The sequence below is a fragment of the Colias eurytheme genome, chromosome 15 (genome assembly GCF_061535395.1).
Source record: "Colias eurytheme isolate Ceu_HAF_F1 chromosome 15, ilColEury1 Martin Lab GWU primary, whole genome shotgun sequence".
NCBI lineage: Eukaryota > Metazoa > Arthropoda > Insecta > Lepidoptera > Pieridae > Colias > Colias eurytheme.
The window spans coordinates 7,975,830-7,993,623 of NC_142994.1; the positions used below are offsets into that span (position 1 = coordinate 7,975,830).

Consider the following 17,794-nt stretch of genomic DNA (forward strand, 5'->3'; position numbering starts at 1 on the left):
AACATGCCTTATGAAGGTACATCTAGTCAACGTTAAAATATAACATTTAATATATAGTCCCAAAGACGTGAAAACATTAATTTATAGTATAATTTAGTACCTATACGAAATACTTAGAGCCTTCTGTAAGAGTATATAAAACTAATACGTATTATTACTTATATTAGGTACATACATTGTGCATTAAATAACACTTAAAGCGAGGCCGAATCACATAATTCGTAACGCTGTAGAAATAGAAAACTTTAAGGATATCAAAGTACCAAAAATTTTAAGTATTCAAAACTACCCGCCTATTTTCTATTTTAACTATACCTGATAATAAAATAATAGTAGTTTACTTATTCTAATGAAAATAAAATTCTATTATAAATGGATGAGTTATGTAACGTGTACCAAATTACATGATCAGGCCCCATAACACATAAAGCTAAGACGGTATTTAAAATACCCGAAACACTGGAATGTAGCATAATTTGAACGTACAGTTATTTAAAGTATTAAAGTAGTATTTACAAGAGTACATATAACATTCATACACTATACAAAATATAAAAATAACTATAGTCCATTAGGTCTAATACAAAATGTAGTTTAGTGAAATTCGAAGACACGTACAGTCGTAACGATTGCCTAGGGCGCCTAGTTGATTCCACAGCCCATTACATAACGACTAGAAAAACATGGGATGGCTATAAAATAAGCATATAGAGTAATTAAATAAAATATTACGTAAGGAAATGAAAATGCCTCTTTTAGGAATAACGATAAATTACAATCAAAATACTTTCAATTAGGATAGATTTTTGGTTCAATAATAACTTGAATGTTCTGTAATCTGTAATACTTGTATGAAAGAAATATTATTGGGATTTTTTTTCTCGGTTTTTAGAATTGCAAATTGAAACAAATTTAGGTAGGCTGAATTGCGCAATTTGAATTCCTCCTCATCAACAGTTTTACTAAGATTTTTAAAAGTTAAAAAAAAAATTATTCTGATAAAATTATGAGAATTCTATAATCAGATCGAAATACCTATCATCAAATAAAATATTTTTGAAATTATCCACCAACTGCCAATACAGCTTACGTCCAACCCTATATAATTAAGGTAGTGATTTATCTAACATCAATTTATTATTATCAAGATTCAAACAACACCAATGATTGTTATCTCAACACATTTTATACCTAATCTCTTTAAAATTTTGAATTTCAGCTACATAACACAACCACAAAAAATAACAGAGTCAGGTACGTTATAGGATTCGATTTGCAAAAAGTATTTTTAATTATATTAAAAAAAATATAAGTAGATAGTAAATACTAGAATTTTATAGATAAAACGGGATGAATTCGGTCAGACTAAAAGGACAATAAAGCCAATTGGTTTCAATAAAATCAATACATCGAAATGGGTTCACTTTTTAAGAAACTATTGCAGAACAAAACCTTCTTGATAAATTGATAACTTGTTTTTTAAACACGGTTAATCAATTACAGCAACATGACCGTGAAATTAATAGAAAACTTGTCTTGGCACATATTTAATAAGCGGAAAGTAGAAACGGCTATAAGAAATACATTAAAAGTCCGCTAGTATTGATATGTCAGCAAAAGATAGGCCAATATTAACATATTACTACAAGTTATATTTTTAACATCCACTAAACAACTACTATTTTCGATTAAACAAACAATATACGATTATTGTAGTTGAAATTCTACTTTTTTTAAATAACCAATAATTTCTACGTATATTCTATAATCTGATTTACATTAAAGTATCAAGATTAAGAGATCCTTGTGCATTACTTTAAGTTAAAAAAATAACACAATAAACGTATTTGATTCGGAAATGGAATGAGATATTTTTGTAGTCAATAGAAAAACAAACGAAAAAAATAAAACTTAAAAATAACACTGGTTAGTTCCGCTAGGTAAATCAAAAATAATCTATGAGCTTAAAACGTTTTAAGTCGCAAACTTATTTGTGACAACAATATTATAGTAAGTAAGACAGCAACACATAGCAATATATTACGTAAAATGTTCTAAAAATGAGATCGGTCGATTGCTTGATAGCCAAGTTAAAATACGTACTTTGTACATAACTCGTCACAGATAAATAATTAAAATGAGGAGTAGAAAAATAAAATAATTAGCATCTGTCGCCAGCATCCCTGTAAGCATTATTATCAATACACTTATCTATTGTCGGTATCCTTTGGCTTCGTTGAGCGACGCGGTGTGGTAGCGCTTCAGCTCGGGAAATACTTCTAGGAGAACCAGCTCGAAGATTTCCTGGGATTAATAATATTTATAAGTAAAGCACAAAATTATGGTAATTAAATTGTTTGTTTTTTAAAACACATTTCGTCTCACTATCTAAAAATTAATATAAAATAATATAAGACATTTCAGCACACACACTACATAATATATCCTGGGATACTATTCCATAAATTATAAGACTTGTACATACTGTTTTATTAAATTTTGAGTTAAAATACAACACACCAGATTCAAGTATAAAGTAATTTAGTTAATGTACCTAGTAATTTTATTATACTCATGCCTATTCTAATTACTCATAACATAGTTTTAAAATTTCTTGCAGTAACAAAATTTATAAAATTCGCGTACCTAACCCGACAAGCTAAACCAAAAACGCCCGCCAATTAAAAATAGCATTCAATTAAAATTACACGTAACCATTTGTCCATGTAAAACCATGACATTGATTGTTGACAATTTGGATGGAGCGCCTTAGTGTCCACGCCGGCTAATTTAAGAACTACTATATCTTCAGATTTGCGGAAGAATGTTCACACTTCGAATCACAGATTCATAACGTGATTACGCTCGAATAAAACAGTAACGATTTAACGCATTCGGACTCGTCATAACATACTAAAATATACAGTTTTTATTATGTGAAAGTTAGGTAGAAAAGTGTGTGCATTTTTTTGTTTTTAATATTAAAAAGTGCTTGATTTAGAAGTGAAGATTTTGTTTGTAAAATGCCTATTTTATACAGTGCAGTGGCAAGTGATAACAATATTGTAAGTAAATTCGCATCGTGCGATGGTAATTTTGATGAAATCGTCGAACAAGTGATGTTAAAAATTCCAACGAATATCAATAAAATGACTTATTCTCATGGACGTTATTTACTGCACTACATTCTTAATGTGGACGGATTTTATTTTTGTATCACTGACAAAGTGAGTATGTCTTATTTAAAGATTAATTTTATTTTTTTGTATACTAATAATAACAATTATGGGTTTTGATATGTCTTCATAATAGTTTAAAAAAATAATAAAATATTTTTTTAATCCTTTCGCCGTTTTGGAGAATTAATTTAGGTTAATAAACAAATAAATAACAAAATTCCAGAGTTGCGTAGGGGTTGTCCAGTAGCGTCATAAATTTGGCTTAACTCCATCCAAATCTAGTTTATTTATATTGGTAATAATATTATTTTTGTGTGTAGGCATTTCATATCACATTTATTTCAATAACCGTGGATGATTTAATTCAATGTTGAAGTTTTCCTTACTCTGTTCTTCATGTAGGTATTAAAAATTTCCGTTTTTTTATTTTTTGCAAAACACTTTCATTTTTTTACTTAAGTACCTATAATAATTATTTATTGTACACATAATATAAAACATGTATGCTTCATAAAATTTATTGAAAGCAAAATGTAACATTTTAAACCTTGTTTTTTCCAAATAACTGAGTAACAACCCTTTGACGTAAACATTTAAAAAATAAGTAACAATTATTAATTTCCAGACGTGCCAAAGATCCAGAGCATTTCTATTCCTCAACGAAATAAAGAGACAATATGAAAATCATAAAAGTGACTTCACACGAACACTGGCGCAAGAAATGTATAGATATAACGAAGACTATAGTACCATAGTTATACGTAGTGGTGAATTGGAAGAACTGAATTCTATTGGAGTCGATAGCAGTGGTAAAAACTTTATGAAACTATAATAGAAACTTTAATAGTTTTTCCAATAAACTAGGTATAGGAAAAGGAATATTGTAAAAAGTATTGAATATTGTAAATATTGCAAATTTCGTTGTTTGCTTGCTTTTAACAATTGAACTCAAAAACTTATCGACCAATTTTAACACTTCTTTTACCTACCATTAGATTTCTACATATTTACCGCTGTACAGAAGATATATTTTTATTATCTTTTTCGTCCAGATCAAAGAGCTAGTTATTTAATGAACGCAAATATTTGTATCATTTCAGAAAGTATACTAGGCGAGAAGTTACTTTTTGTGGAAAATGATGATAATTTAAGATATACGGTGAGCAAATTTTTAACATTACTAAACTAAACGTCTTGTTTTTATATGCTTAATATGTAGTTAGATTTTAGTGTTATCTGTAAAAGTGTACTGTATCTTCAGCTGAAATTATTATGGATTCGATACCGATTTATTTATATTTTACGGATTTGTTCAGGAAGAATTGAGTTCGTTATTATTAAATGTGTTAATTTTTTAATTTTGCAGACGATCTCATGCATAGAAACGAAGCCACAGCGAGTACTAATAACGCTCGATGAAAGAAAACTTAACTATATTATTATTGTATTAGTAATTTTTGCTGGATTAGCAAGCATATTCTTTTTATCCCCTTCTACTCTTGCGGTTGTGGTCGTCATACTGTTATTGTATGCAGTTAAAAGATAGCATTGTAAAGAATGATTTAAAATGGTGATGAAATAAATGAATAGTTCCTATTATGCCTTTTTATTTTTCCGATAGAGTTATTATATTTTATGAATTATACTATTTTAAGGGAACTAATTTACAATATTCAATTGGTTACATGTTATATAAATCTTTAATTTCGAAATTACGCGATTCATCGAAATAATGCTTGCTTGTTGTGGGCTTTATCTAGAAGCAAAACAAAATAAACTAAAAAGGTCGACATTGATTTGATAAGACTTGATAATCGCACTCGCACTCTACATATTTAGTGGCGTTTCACTCGCTCTTCATTTTAGCACGGACTACATTCTCACACTTTACACGCTTTACCTGTCACGATCTGCATCTCTACATCGCGCTCTACGCCTCTACATTCGTTAACATCCACGCTCTACGCGCGAACGTTACTCCATAAACGTAAAACCCCAGCCACACTATGCTACTCGTCCTGCTACTCGTCCTGCTCCTCGTCCTGCTCATCGCGCTGCCGCTCGCCTCGATATTGCCGTCTGGCCACACACTGCTCTACTCGCGCGATTAATCGCGACGCTCTTCACTAGGGATGGGTCGTCGGACGTCGACGTCATCAACGAGACTAGATCGTTAAATGTCGTTCATCAACTAGTCGTTCAACGAACTAATCTTCGACTAGTCCATGTGTAAAATAAATAACTATTATTAAATAAATTCTTAAAACAATAAATTCTAATCTCAATAAAACAATTAATAAATGTTTATGCTTTCTTACAAAAATTATACTCAATAAAAAAAGGATGACTAAAAAACTTATTATCGTTTGTTTTATTAGTTTAAATTCAAAACATTGGTCTTGTAAACCAAAAATATTTTTTTTTTTAAAACTTCAAAGAAAAGAATTTATTCTTATCAATAAGACTGTTTAGCCGTTGAATTCAACTAGTGCATTGGTGAGCGATGGACTAGTCGAATCGTTGAGTGTACATATTATAGACGGTTAATTTAACTAGTCCGTTGATTCCATGACGCCCATCCCTAATCCGCACTCGTATTGCCGGTCCTTTGACTCGCGCGCAAAAGCCGACAAAATGGGAGCAGTGAGCAGGACGATGAGCACGACGAGTGGCATGACGAGTAACGTGGCCACACTACGTCCCTGCCTACTTCCCTCGTCACTTCCCATACCACTCGTCGAGTCGTGTGGCTGGGGTATAAGACAGCGCTCTTCACGTAATACATTGCCGCGCTCTACAACTCTACGCCTCTACCCTACCCGCTCTACAACTCTCCACTTCACCCGCTCTACAGCTGTACTCACATAGAAGAGCTGCTTGTTGTGCGTGCTGTCCTGCAGCGTGTGGAACAGCTTGTGCGCGCCGCGCGCGGCCGCGTGCGCGCCCACCAGCGACGACAGCGCGCCCACCACGCTCTCGCTCACCTGCGCGAGCGCTAGCGTGCGCGTGTGCTCTACCAATTATTTATTTATTTATTTATTTACTCTTTATTGAACAACAGTCTTATAAAATAAAAGTACAACAAAACCATTCAAAATGTACAAATGGCGGCCTTTTGGCTCTAAGCCATCTCTGCCAGGCAATGTTCTATATTTAATTGTTAAAATAATAACAAAAAATGCACATATTTGAAAATTTTCAAAGAATAGAAAAAAAAGACGTGTGGCACTCGGGGACTGCCGCGGTGAAGCTATTGCATAGCATGCCTTCAAGCCACACCTCCGAGCCCGTCGGAGTGGGGAGCGTGAGGTTTTTTTCGTTACGGAATTTCTGGATTCGGTCCCCGCGCTCAACGCCCGCGATAGAAGCTATGCAATAGCTTAAAAATGCATATATTTGAAAATTTTCAAAGAATAGAAAAATCATGTGGCTGCATTCTAAACCGCGTTAATTGCCATACCGTGTCGACACGCCTGACGGCTCGACCACCCATAATCGAGGGATCAAATACTTCACTGTCTCAAACAGAACTTTTAACATGATTTTATAGAAACAACCTGTCTTAGTTGTTTTTAATTTAAGTGTTCAATTTGTTTTTGTCATTAAGGCGAAATATAAACGAAAAATGTTGGATATTGCGTTTATTTTTAAGGTTCGTACGGTTAGCATGCACATGATGCACACTATTACGCTATATTCGGTTTACGTGTGTCCAGAACGCCATATTAACCTGCAGCTACGCGTACACTATTGTGGAACGCGTACCGCGTGAGCCGCCGTCCAGTCAGTTTTTGGTCACGCGTCAAAGAGGACGCACCCGACTGGGTACGCTATAATTGGACGGCAAAAAGATAAGACACGTGTGTTCTTCGAACCCGCTATCCGTACGCACCTTTAAATGCTGTTTCTATTGCACGCCTCATAAGCGAAGCGTTGAGGTGGGTACTACTGTCACTTCGCGCAAAACATCTGATTTTTCAAACTTAAAATGTCTTTATGTATCATACATTGCACTTGTAAGATAATACATACACACACATATTAAGAAAAAACACTATTTTTAACATTCATGATATTTTTGATGTCATTTTTGTTATTTAAACTAGTTAAAAAACAGTTTAAAAAAGTTCTGTCTTGGACGTCCGTGTGTCTGTATGTGCGGAGGATTTTCTTGTTAACACGATAGCGACCGAAATACTTTACTTATCGAGTCTTTTTTTTTCTCTTACGCTTGAGTATGCTCAGGAATAGAACCCTTTCATTTTTCAGGGTTTGATTCGATGTGGTTTAATTGTTATTTTTTGTAAATGTTTTGAATAATTTTTTGTAAAATCATAGTAAAAAAAGTAAATAAATATACCTTTATCTCTAATATTTCTGTTGGAGGTAGTTTCACTGAGAACGCCGCCCGGCCACCACGACTTCAAAACTATACTAATGTAGTAATGCAACATTTGTTCAGAGAATAACCATGATATCGTCTCCTTTATTTGCCTGTGAAAAAATACTTGGTTAAATTCCTTTCCTACTAAATAATTCCTTCCAAAATTATTTTTTCCATTGTAATTTCGATAGGGAGACGGAATATTTAAAATAAGATTTAAGAAAGTTTACTTCTACTAGTTCAATGATTTTTTTAAGTGCAACTTTTCGTTTTCCAATGCAATATTTGAAGACATTAAATGAACAATGTCATTTAATATCTAAAAATATATAAATTTTACCTTAAAATAAAATTTGTATTATGTTTCCTAAGACGTCCGTAGTCCATTATGAGAGAGTACATCGCCTTTTTCCCCGTGAAGTCGCTAGATGGTGCTAGTTTTAAGCCCGTCACGTGGTACCGCCGCCAGCGCCGCGAGTGGTGGGAGACAAAACTCACCACAGTTCCAGCAAGCCACCAGAAATATTCTCATTGTTCGTCTCATAAATGATACGGAATGAATGGTGCAAAAATAACACCAGGAAGACCTTATCTGGACTACGGACGTCTTAGGAAACATAATACAAATTTTATTTTAAGGTAAAATTTATATATTATGTGTTCCGCTTGACGTCCGTAGTCCATTATGAGAGAGTTGTTTGATATCTCCTGGTGGCTTGATAAATAAGATGCAACAATGTGATAGAGTAATGCCCCAAAAAGCTTATATACATCCTAAAAACAAAGTATATAATGTATAAAATCATGACTTTGATAATTATTGAAAATTTGTCTCAATACCATGCATAAAATACATCCATAAATATACTTCAAGTATATCTTGTCAACATTTTAATCAGTATAATATGCACTTAAACCTTAGTAGGCTGAAAATCTCGATTGTGATTACTAATGACTTCTATTTTGATTAGTATTAGATACACTACGACAATAATATAATAATAATTCCACCATGTGGCGGAAGGACGGGGGTTCGAATGCCACCTTGTGATCGAATTTATTATATTCTTTAAAAATATGTACGTAAATAATAATGTTTATAAACATAGCTAGATATAACTAGATATTTCTCCAAATAGATTGATGATGCTACTACATATAACTATGTAACATTACCCAGATTTCAAACTCGACTCTAAAAGAGCTCACTTTACCCTGCCACCAATGATAGCCGCTGTAGCTGGTCTCACCGGATGCTGTGTAGTAATAAACAGATTAGTCAGAGAACCTCTTATGGATTGGAAAATGCGCTTGAAACTGGATTCATATTTACATAATATGTGACAATAATTTAGCTAAGTAAACGCGTCTTCACTCTCGACCCATTGTTTTGAATTGCAATGTAAACAGGAATAAATAGAGAACACGTCCAAAAGCTAATAACAGTAATCACAGTATAGTAGCTGCGCGTTAATAAATGCAAGCAATTTTTTATTAATTTTATAAATCACATAGTCAAATAATTATTTTTATTATGCTGATTTATTTTAAAAATATCTCGATAAGAGTTTTTGAATAACCTTCCTTGCCTTCCGGATTTGTAATTTTGAAAGATTTGTTCTAGCTAAGGAAATACCCTAAGGTAATTAATATTTGCTTAAATGATCAAATGAAATTTTAATAGAATTTTATTTTAATACAAACTGACTGATTTTATGTATAAGAATAGTGTACTAAACCGTCAGTTATACATAATTTAGCTAAGTATTTAGCATCCTTTTATAGCCTGGTCAGTGGTCACCAGCAGTCTATGTATGTTTTTTTTTTTTTTTTTTTTAAGCTGTCCATCAAGGTGTACAACAGGTTGACCTATTCAAAATGAGCCAGACTTTCAGCTGTAGGTTCTGTATTTGCGTTGGAGCTGAACCTGTGCGTGTTTGTCAGTGAACGATTGAGAGGACTTATCCTGATAGTAGCACGCCTCTTGCGGTCTAGGTGCAAAGAGGGTTTCTTCCACTTGGGTACTATTATAATGAACTCGAGGCAATAGAGCCGGTTGTTTAAGACTGGCTTACTTGAAATAACGTAAGCTGTTTGAGCTGTGATCAAAATTTATTTGTAGAATTCCCCTCTGAATGGAAATGTTTGTGTCGACTGTTCGAGCACGTTGTATTAGGAGCCGGTGCAATTGCGCGAGAATTCGGCTTCCTAGCTGTACAGCCCTAGAAGGTTGTGAAGTGTTCAAACGTTCAAACTAATAACTCTTGTCAAAGAGATTCCGTTCTGCCTTTGAATGAAATTTTTTCTTACTACCTCGACAGTCAAGATTAGGAAAGCTATTACTGCAAACATTTCAATGACACTGGGTCCAAGGTCCTTTCCTTCACTGCCAAGACTATCCTGTGAATTGGATACGGCTGGTAGATATTATACTTGTTTTTTCACTTACTTGCTTTTAAAAGATGTTTTTGAACTAGATCTTTAACAAGAGCGGCAGTTCATTCTTCCCCGGAGGGTTTCAAAGTTGATTAGCCCTAAGAGGCGTTCCTGTAGCGCTATGGCGTGTGTCAGTACATCCTTCCCCGGAGGGTAATAAAATTTGCAACGATGACAAACCTTGATAGGCGTTCCTGTGGCGCTGCAGCGTGCGTAAGTGCTTCCATCCCCGGAGGGTGATGAAGGTTTCAAATAAAAGGCCTGAGAGGCGTTCCTGTACCGCTGCAGCGTGCTGCGCCACTGCATCCATCCCCGGAGGGTGATGGAGGTTGCAAAAATAATAATAAGCCCGTGGGGCGTTCGTGTAGCGCTGCAGCGTGCTCTAGTGCATCCTTACCCGGAGGGTGATAGAGGTTGCAAAAGTGATAAGCCTGTGAGGCGTTTCTGTAGCGCTGCAGCGTGCGCCAGTGCATCCTTCCCCGGAGGGTGATGAAGGTTGCAAAGGTAATAAGCCCCGAGAGGCGTTCCCTTGGCGCTATAGCATGCGGCAGTGCATCCTTCCCCGGAGGGTGATGAAGGTTGCAAAGTTGAGAAACCCTAAGAGGTGGTATGCCTGCTTGAGGGACCAACTGCCTGCTATTAAGCCTGTTTTAAGGCACTGACACTTTCAATTTAATTTCCATCGCCAATTTCAAATTTGCTTCCGTGCTCCAAACCATTCGTAGAAAATCTTAGCAACGCTCGGGTGTCAGAATAGATTCTATCGGATTGATATTCCAAAGTAGGTTAGAGACGAACTTTCATTTCGAATTGAATTGAGTTGAATTGTAATTCCAAAGTCTCTGCAAGCCAATCAATTGACGATTTGTGCGGAATAATGAAACAATATAACATATGTAAATTTTTCACATTTCTTGCAAAATAAATCCTTTCATTTCATTTCAATGTGGTGTGCATGCTGTTCTGGTGAACGCAAATCATTGCCCATGTAGATCACCAAGTAAAGGCCACAGTCCCTTGGTTCTTCAGCAGTCCAGTTTGTGACTGTTGCAAACATTCTTTGAGCTGACGCTAGCCCGAAGGGCTGATACGTTATCTTAAGTAATTGACCTTCGTTTATGATGTATTTATAATTATAATATCGATATGGTATACAATAGTGATACAAGGATATAGGAGGCGTCGATACGTACGGGTAGTCGATAGCCTCGCAAATACAAAAATTTATGATCTTATGTTGAGTATGTCATGTCACAGTTAACAGTCGGTGTGAAATTGAAAATTACTCTGTATTTGCAGAACTTGCTTTTCCTAATTATGAAAAGGGGTGATTAACAATAGTCATGGTGTTCGTTTGACGAACCCCTGATTTTCAATAGTGACTTGAATCTTCAAAGACATAAAGTATGATGTCAAGAGTTAAAGAATAAATAAGTATTTAATCCTCTTAAGTGAAAACTATGGCTGGTTTTCGAATTACATGGTATTCGAGGGTGACGAGATTAATTTGAGCTTTTATTTGTTGAAAATCTCCCCCCCCCCCCCTTTTTATTCTTTTGGTGTTTCCTGATTCTAACTTTAGTATTCATGAAATGATTTGAAACGACTTAAAAAGTCGATCTTAACGGTTATTGCATGTACTGGTAAAAACTGATTGTGACGAGTTTTAAACCAACTTATCAAATCCCCTATCTGCATATGCTACATTAGTAGCATGATTACATGTTAGTAGGAAAGCTAAAAATTCTTTCCCCAGCGGGAGGAATTTTATATGAATTTAAACTTATCAATAATCCCCTTCAAAGCATCTCTATTAATTCTTAACTTTATTTGTATAGAGAATAGAAGTCGCATTTAAATTTAGCAGTAATTAGGCACAGAGTCGCGGACTAATTTAATGCGTCAGGCAAAAATTATTAATATATTTGTAAGAATTCGTAATAATTTACCTATTTCTATTGTGCTTACAAGATATAGGCAAATACATTCTACTTGATTCGACTCGTATCGGATGAATTTTCTAATCTAACGAGATTAAGAATTCGTTTTTGATATCTACCCTCAATTCGGAAAAGGAAGGCACAATTCACATACTTTTCGAATGTTCGCGTAGCGAATACGATTCAAGGAGGAATAAAATCAAAAGTTCGAAACACTTTTCGAATCTGCTTTCGGCAATTAATATACTAACTATCTTAAAACCGATATTTGTGAAAATAGGTTATCTAAGGCGTAACATCCAGTAATAACCATTAACGTTGAAAGATTTGTATTGAAATCATCGTAAATCACGTATAATATATTAATAACATGACTCACCGTGTTGAGACAAAATCTCAAACCTGCACACGAGCGGCTGAACGCGCGCTGGCGGCGCCATACACGCTGCGGCGGCTCCTCGTCGTCGCTGGACCCCGAACAAAAAGAACTCAGCTCGGAACACGTAGAAAACGCGCTGTTATGACGCTCGACACGATTCGGTAGGCCCTTGGCCTGCGCTATAGACTTATGGTCGCGATGCCACGCTCATGGTTGCAGATTTATACTTCAAATAAATCCGATTTTCGTTATTCGTTTGAAATAACGATAACGCAGGTAACACTTGAATATTCATTTCACTATGAAACGTAACGGACTTAAATAAAAACTATTTAAAAAGAAAAAACTGAACTTTCTACTTCAATCTCGAAAGTTCGTATAAAATTATTATTTAAATTTAAATTATGTATATATGTAATTTAAAATAAAGTATTTTAAAATTACATATAATCTAACGACTTGCGTACGGTTTGAAAAACGACGCAACAATGAGAATATTTCTGGTGGCTTGCTGGAACTGTGGTGAGTTTTGTCTCCCACCACTCGCGGCGCTGGCGGCGGTACCACGTGACGGGCTTAAAACTAGCACCATCTAGCGACTTCACGGGGAAAAAGGCGATGTACTCTCTCATAATGGACTACGGACGTCAAGCGGAACACATAATATTGGATTTCATAAAAAATCGGACCCGATATTATTCAAGCACTTATTGCATGAATTACTTTTTGCTATTCTATTTCATAGATTTCGATGAATTAATGTCTCCTTGAACAATACGCGAATTAAAATAAACAAAGTTATTATTCTCGTATTGTGACAGCATATATCACATTTTCCATAATTCAAACACAATCTCACCTATTAATAGTTCGTCCATACGTGATTTGCACGAATGTGACCAGAGTTTTCCTAAGCCACTTAAACACGCCTCGCATATCGAACACTTCACTTAGCAAAGCGTATAGCGGTTCCGCTATACTATCTCTCTCTTCACCTATTGGACCCGTACCTGTATTGGCGATAAAATAATTAAATATTATTTTTTTTAATTTGTTAGTAAAAATAGCTAAACTATGAGCAAGAAGTTTTGTTGACATGGGAAACATGAGTCAATCAGTCAGTCAGATTTCGGCCTATCACAAGGAGAGTAGAGAAGCATGGTCACAGATTTTTTGAAGTGAAACTTCTTTCAGCGTGTTGAAAGTAAAACTTCAAGATCGAGTCATGGCATTACCGTCACGTCATGGAATAAGACGACTTTTTGGTATCTTTGAATCTTGCCAAAAAAGTTTCACTTCCGAGACGTGTGCTCGTAACACACGATCTTTTTTTTATTATTAAACTGACCAGACAAATAATTTATTAAGAAAGGACTTAAGTTAGACTTTGCACTTAAACAAAGGCTCATTCCGAAAGAACATATTCAGTATATATAGTAAATACTATCAATCGAAGTCAGGTTCTATGTAATTTATTTTTATAATATCGTTGTGAAGATCGTCAATACAATCACATTTTGTGCTTATAATTAATACAACAAATAATGGCCTTTTTATCGAGAAAGAAATATACCTCTCATAGAATTATTGACGTTTTTGCCGGCATTATCACCCCCGTTCCCATCAAGGTACATGGATATCTCGTCGTCGTCAGCCGATGTATGCGGGTACGCCTCTTTCTCTTGTGACGATCTGTTCGTTGCATCACTACTTGTGCTGAAACCAATATGTATAATTTTTAATTAATTATTAGAGAAATCTTGCTTAGAAAAGTTAGAAACATAGGTTAAAAAAAGTAATTTTAATTGTAGCTTAACTGCTAAAGATGCAAAAACAGTATTTTTTGAAGTGAAACTTCTTTAGGCGCGTTGAGAGTGAAATTTGCGTCATGGCAAGACCGTCACGTCATGGAGTAAGGTGACGATTCTTGCCAAAGAAGTTTCACTACTGACATGTGTGGTCGGCACACATGATCTTTGTTTGTAATTGATCTAGTAGTTTTTGAGTTAAACCGTGACAAATAAATAACGAAACAACAAAAAAAAAGACGGGTTGCACTCCGGGAGTGCCGGCAGAAGTGAAAACTTGATTATTAACGTTGAGCATGTTTGATATCCATCCGTCTTACGCTTTTTCGGTCAGGTCACGTGTCCTGACGCGAGTTTAAGATTTTATACCCAACGCCGCTAAAGAAGTTTTCACTTCAAAAACTTTTGATATAATATAAATGTAGTATTACCTTTTGAACAATGTAGAAAATGAAAACTTATTTTTCTTTGGTAAATCACCTTGTTTCAGGTACTCAGAGCTTGGGTTTAAGAATGTGTAAAGTGCTTCACATTGATTCAATCTATCATCTTCTAAAACAAACTGAAACAAAATTATGAAAAAATGATACAAGTATACAATATAAGAGTTATATTATTAAATTGTTAGCCACAAAAATCAATACTTGAAGATGTAAGTTACATACCTCTAAATATTTTTGTATCAAAGATTTCGCCTTCTCTAATGAGTTTTTATCATTTTTACCGAATATAAATTTAAAAGAATTTGAAGGAAGCTCTAGATTTTTTAGTTCTGAACACATAGGCCTTAATTTCCGATGAAGTTCCTGGAAAGAAACAATTTCACAACATAACAACTATTAAAAGCTGCTAACGATATTATCTTTATTTAGAAAAAAAAAGGGTTAAGAAATTATAGCAATTTTGTAATTCCACTATAGAAAAGAAAAGAATTATAGTAAAATTCATAACTTATTAATAAAAATCCTAAATATATTATAGTCCATTGAATAAAAAGTTCTAGAGTGCGTGAGTTAGTAACGTAAGATGTTTCTTCGGAAACATGTCAAGAGTCCCTAGGTAATAAACATACTAAAACCCCGGGCCACTAGGAGGAGCCCCGGAGTGGGGGGAGGGGGGAAATGGGTCCATTTTTTCATTTTTCGCTTAAATCTCAAAAACGGTACATGTTAGAGAAAAACTTTCAAGGAAAAGTTGAAAGGCCATAAAATTATCTACAAGTTGTACCTGAATCATTTTTTCCTATATCCTACCGTTTCTGAGTTATACGCAGTAAAACATGATTTTGGCTCAAACAATTTCCACATCAATCGATCAAAAAATATTTCTTTCTTCCAAAAAACTCAAAAGTGCAACTTGTGACCGGTACTGATAGATTGCTCTTAATTAGGTCTATAATTGGTAAAATAAACACATTCCTCCATGGAAGCCTTTAGGAGGAATCGATTGTCAAAATATTATATTATGGTAGTTTGAGTTACTGAACTTGATCTTTTTATTTTTTTCTTCCAAAAAACTCATAAGTGCAACTTGTGACCGGTACAGATAGATTGCTCATAATTGGGTCTATCATTGATAAAAATACCAGATTCCAACACGGAGGCGTTTACGGGGAATTGAATTTTATTAGGGTAGTTACGATACTTGAACTTTTTATTTTTTTTCTCCAAAAAAACTCAAAAGTGCAACTTGTGACCGATACTGATAGATTGCTCTTAATTAGGTCTATAATTAGTAAAATAAACACATTCCTCCATGGAAACCTTTAGGAGGAATCGATTTTCAAAATACTATATTAGGGTAGTTTGAGTTACTGAACTTGATCTTTTTATTTTTTTCTTCCAAAAAACTCAAAAGTGCAACTTGTGACTGGTACTGTTAGAGTGCTCTTAATTAGGTCTATAATTGGTAAAATAAACACATTCTTCCATGGAAGCCTTTAGGAGGAATCGATTGTCAAAATACTATATTAGGGTAGTTTGAGTTACTGAACTTGATCTTTTTATTTTTTTCTTCCAAAAAACTCAAAAGTGCAACTTGTGACTGGTACAGATAGATTGCTCATAATTAGGTCTATCATTGATAAAAATACTAGATTCCACCACGGAGGCGTTTACGGGGAATTGAATTTTATTAGGTTAGATACGATACTTGAACTTTTTATTTTTTTTCTTCCAAAAAAACTCAAAAGTGCAACTTGTGACCGGTACCGATAGATTGCTCATAATTAGGTCTATCATTGATAAAAAAACCAGATTCCACCATGGAGGCCTTTAGGAGGTATTGAATTTTATTAGGGTAGTTACGATACATGAATTTTTTAACTAACTACCCTAATAAAATTCAATTCCCCGTAAACGCCTCCATGGTGGAATCTGGTATTTTTATCAATGATAGACCTAATTATGAGCAATCTATCTGTACCATTCACAAGTTGCACTTTTGAGCTTTTTGGGAGAAAAAAATAAAAAGTTCATGTATCGTAACTACCCTGATAAAATTCAATTCCCCGTAAACGCCTCCGTGGTGGAATCTGGTATTTTTAGCAATGATAGACCTAATTATGAGCAATCTATCTGTACCGGTCACAAGTTGCACTTTTGAGTTTTTTGGAAGAAAAAAATAAAAAGATCAAGTTCAGTAACTCAAACTGCCCTAATATAATATTTTGACAATCGATTCCTCCTAAAGGCTTCCATGGAGGAATGTGTTTATTTTACCAATTATAGACCTAATTAAGAGCAATCTATCAGTACTGGTCACAAGTTGCACATTTGAGTTTTTTGGAAGAAAGAAATATTTTTTGATCGATTGATGTTGAAATTGTTTAAGCCAAAATCATGTTTTACTGCGTATAACTCAGAAACGGTAGGATATAGGAAAAAATGATTCAGGTACAACTTGTAGATAATTTTATGGCCTTTCAATTTTTCCTTGAAAGTTTTTCTCTAACATGTACCGTTTTTGAGATTTAAGCGAAAAATGAAAAAATGGACCCATTTCCCCCCTCCCCCCACTCCGGGGCTCCTCCTAGTGGCCCGGGGTTTTAGTATGTTTATTACCTAGAGACTCTTGACATGTTTCCGAAGAAACATCTTACGTTACTAACTCACGCACTCTAGACCCCCCTTGGAGGGACTCATTCAATGGACTATTATTCAAAATATTAGCAAAATACCTGAAATTCATTGAGTGTCCTCAAAAGCACCCAGCCAGTGGTAATCTGTTCAGGCCTATCTTCATTGCTTGGGTCCTGTTCAGCCATGTGAACTACTATTACGAACTGGGGTGGTTTCGATTCGTCAATTATCTACAATAAAGGAAACAATTAAATTTATAGAGCTTTTCGATTTAATTATTATTTAACTAGATCTCCGCCCGCAAAATCGAATCAAATATGCGCATTTTTCTTTGGAAACGCGCATAACAAACATCCATTCTCACAAAATTTCGTATTTAAAATATTAGTATGATTAAGTTTATTCATACTTGCTTTTCTATAACTAAGCTACATTTATCAGATTTCGACAAGCGCAACGCTAGTTTCGCTTTTGCGTTTTCGCATTCGATTTTCCTCGCCAGAGGACGTCAAGCTTGGTTAGTGCGGTATGTACACACACATGCACACGCATGCACACGAGCATGCACACTGTAACACTTCCCACTAC

The 17,794-nt window shown here is 34.7% G+C and overlaps 2 protein-coding genes across 2 annotated transcripts in view; one reads left to right on the forward strand and one right to left on the reverse strand.

The window, feature by feature from the left end:
* Positions 1-850: 850 nt before the first annotated feature.
* Positions 851-17,794, reverse strand: part of snz (sorting nexin snazarus) — a 30,173-nt gene continuing 13,229 nt past the window's right edge. The window contains exons 10-17 of the mRNA XM_090110515.1: positions 17,305-17,436; positions 14,792-14,932; positions 14,558-14,688; positions 13,892-14,034; positions 13,178-13,328; positions 7,540-7,673; positions 6,044-6,192; positions 851-2,304 (exon numbers count right to left, since the gene is read on the reverse strand). Of these exons, the coding sequence (XP_089966641.1) occupies positions 2,212-2,304; positions 6,044-6,192; positions 7,540-7,673; positions 13,178-13,328; positions 13,892-14,034; positions 14,558-14,688; positions 14,792-14,932; positions 17,305-17,436 (1,074 nt within the window). The 3' untranslated portion in view covers positions 851-2,211. The remainder of the gene's footprint in view (positions 2,305-6,043; positions 6,193-7,539; positions 7,674-13,177; positions 13,329-13,891; positions 14,035-14,557; positions 14,689-14,791; positions 14,933-17,304; positions 17,437-17,794) is intronic.
* On the forward strand, positions 2,682-4,781 carry LOC149902465 (vesicle-associated membrane protein 7-like). The gene is made up of 4 exons (XM_090110516.1): positions 2,682-3,227; positions 3,805-3,988; positions 4,280-4,338; positions 4,546-4,781. Exons 1-4 carry the CDS (start codon positions 3,024-3,026, stop codon positions 4,723-4,725), a joined length of 627 nt encoding a protein of 208 aa, XP_089966642.1. The 5' UTR covers positions 2,682-3,023; the 3' UTR covers positions 4,726-4,781.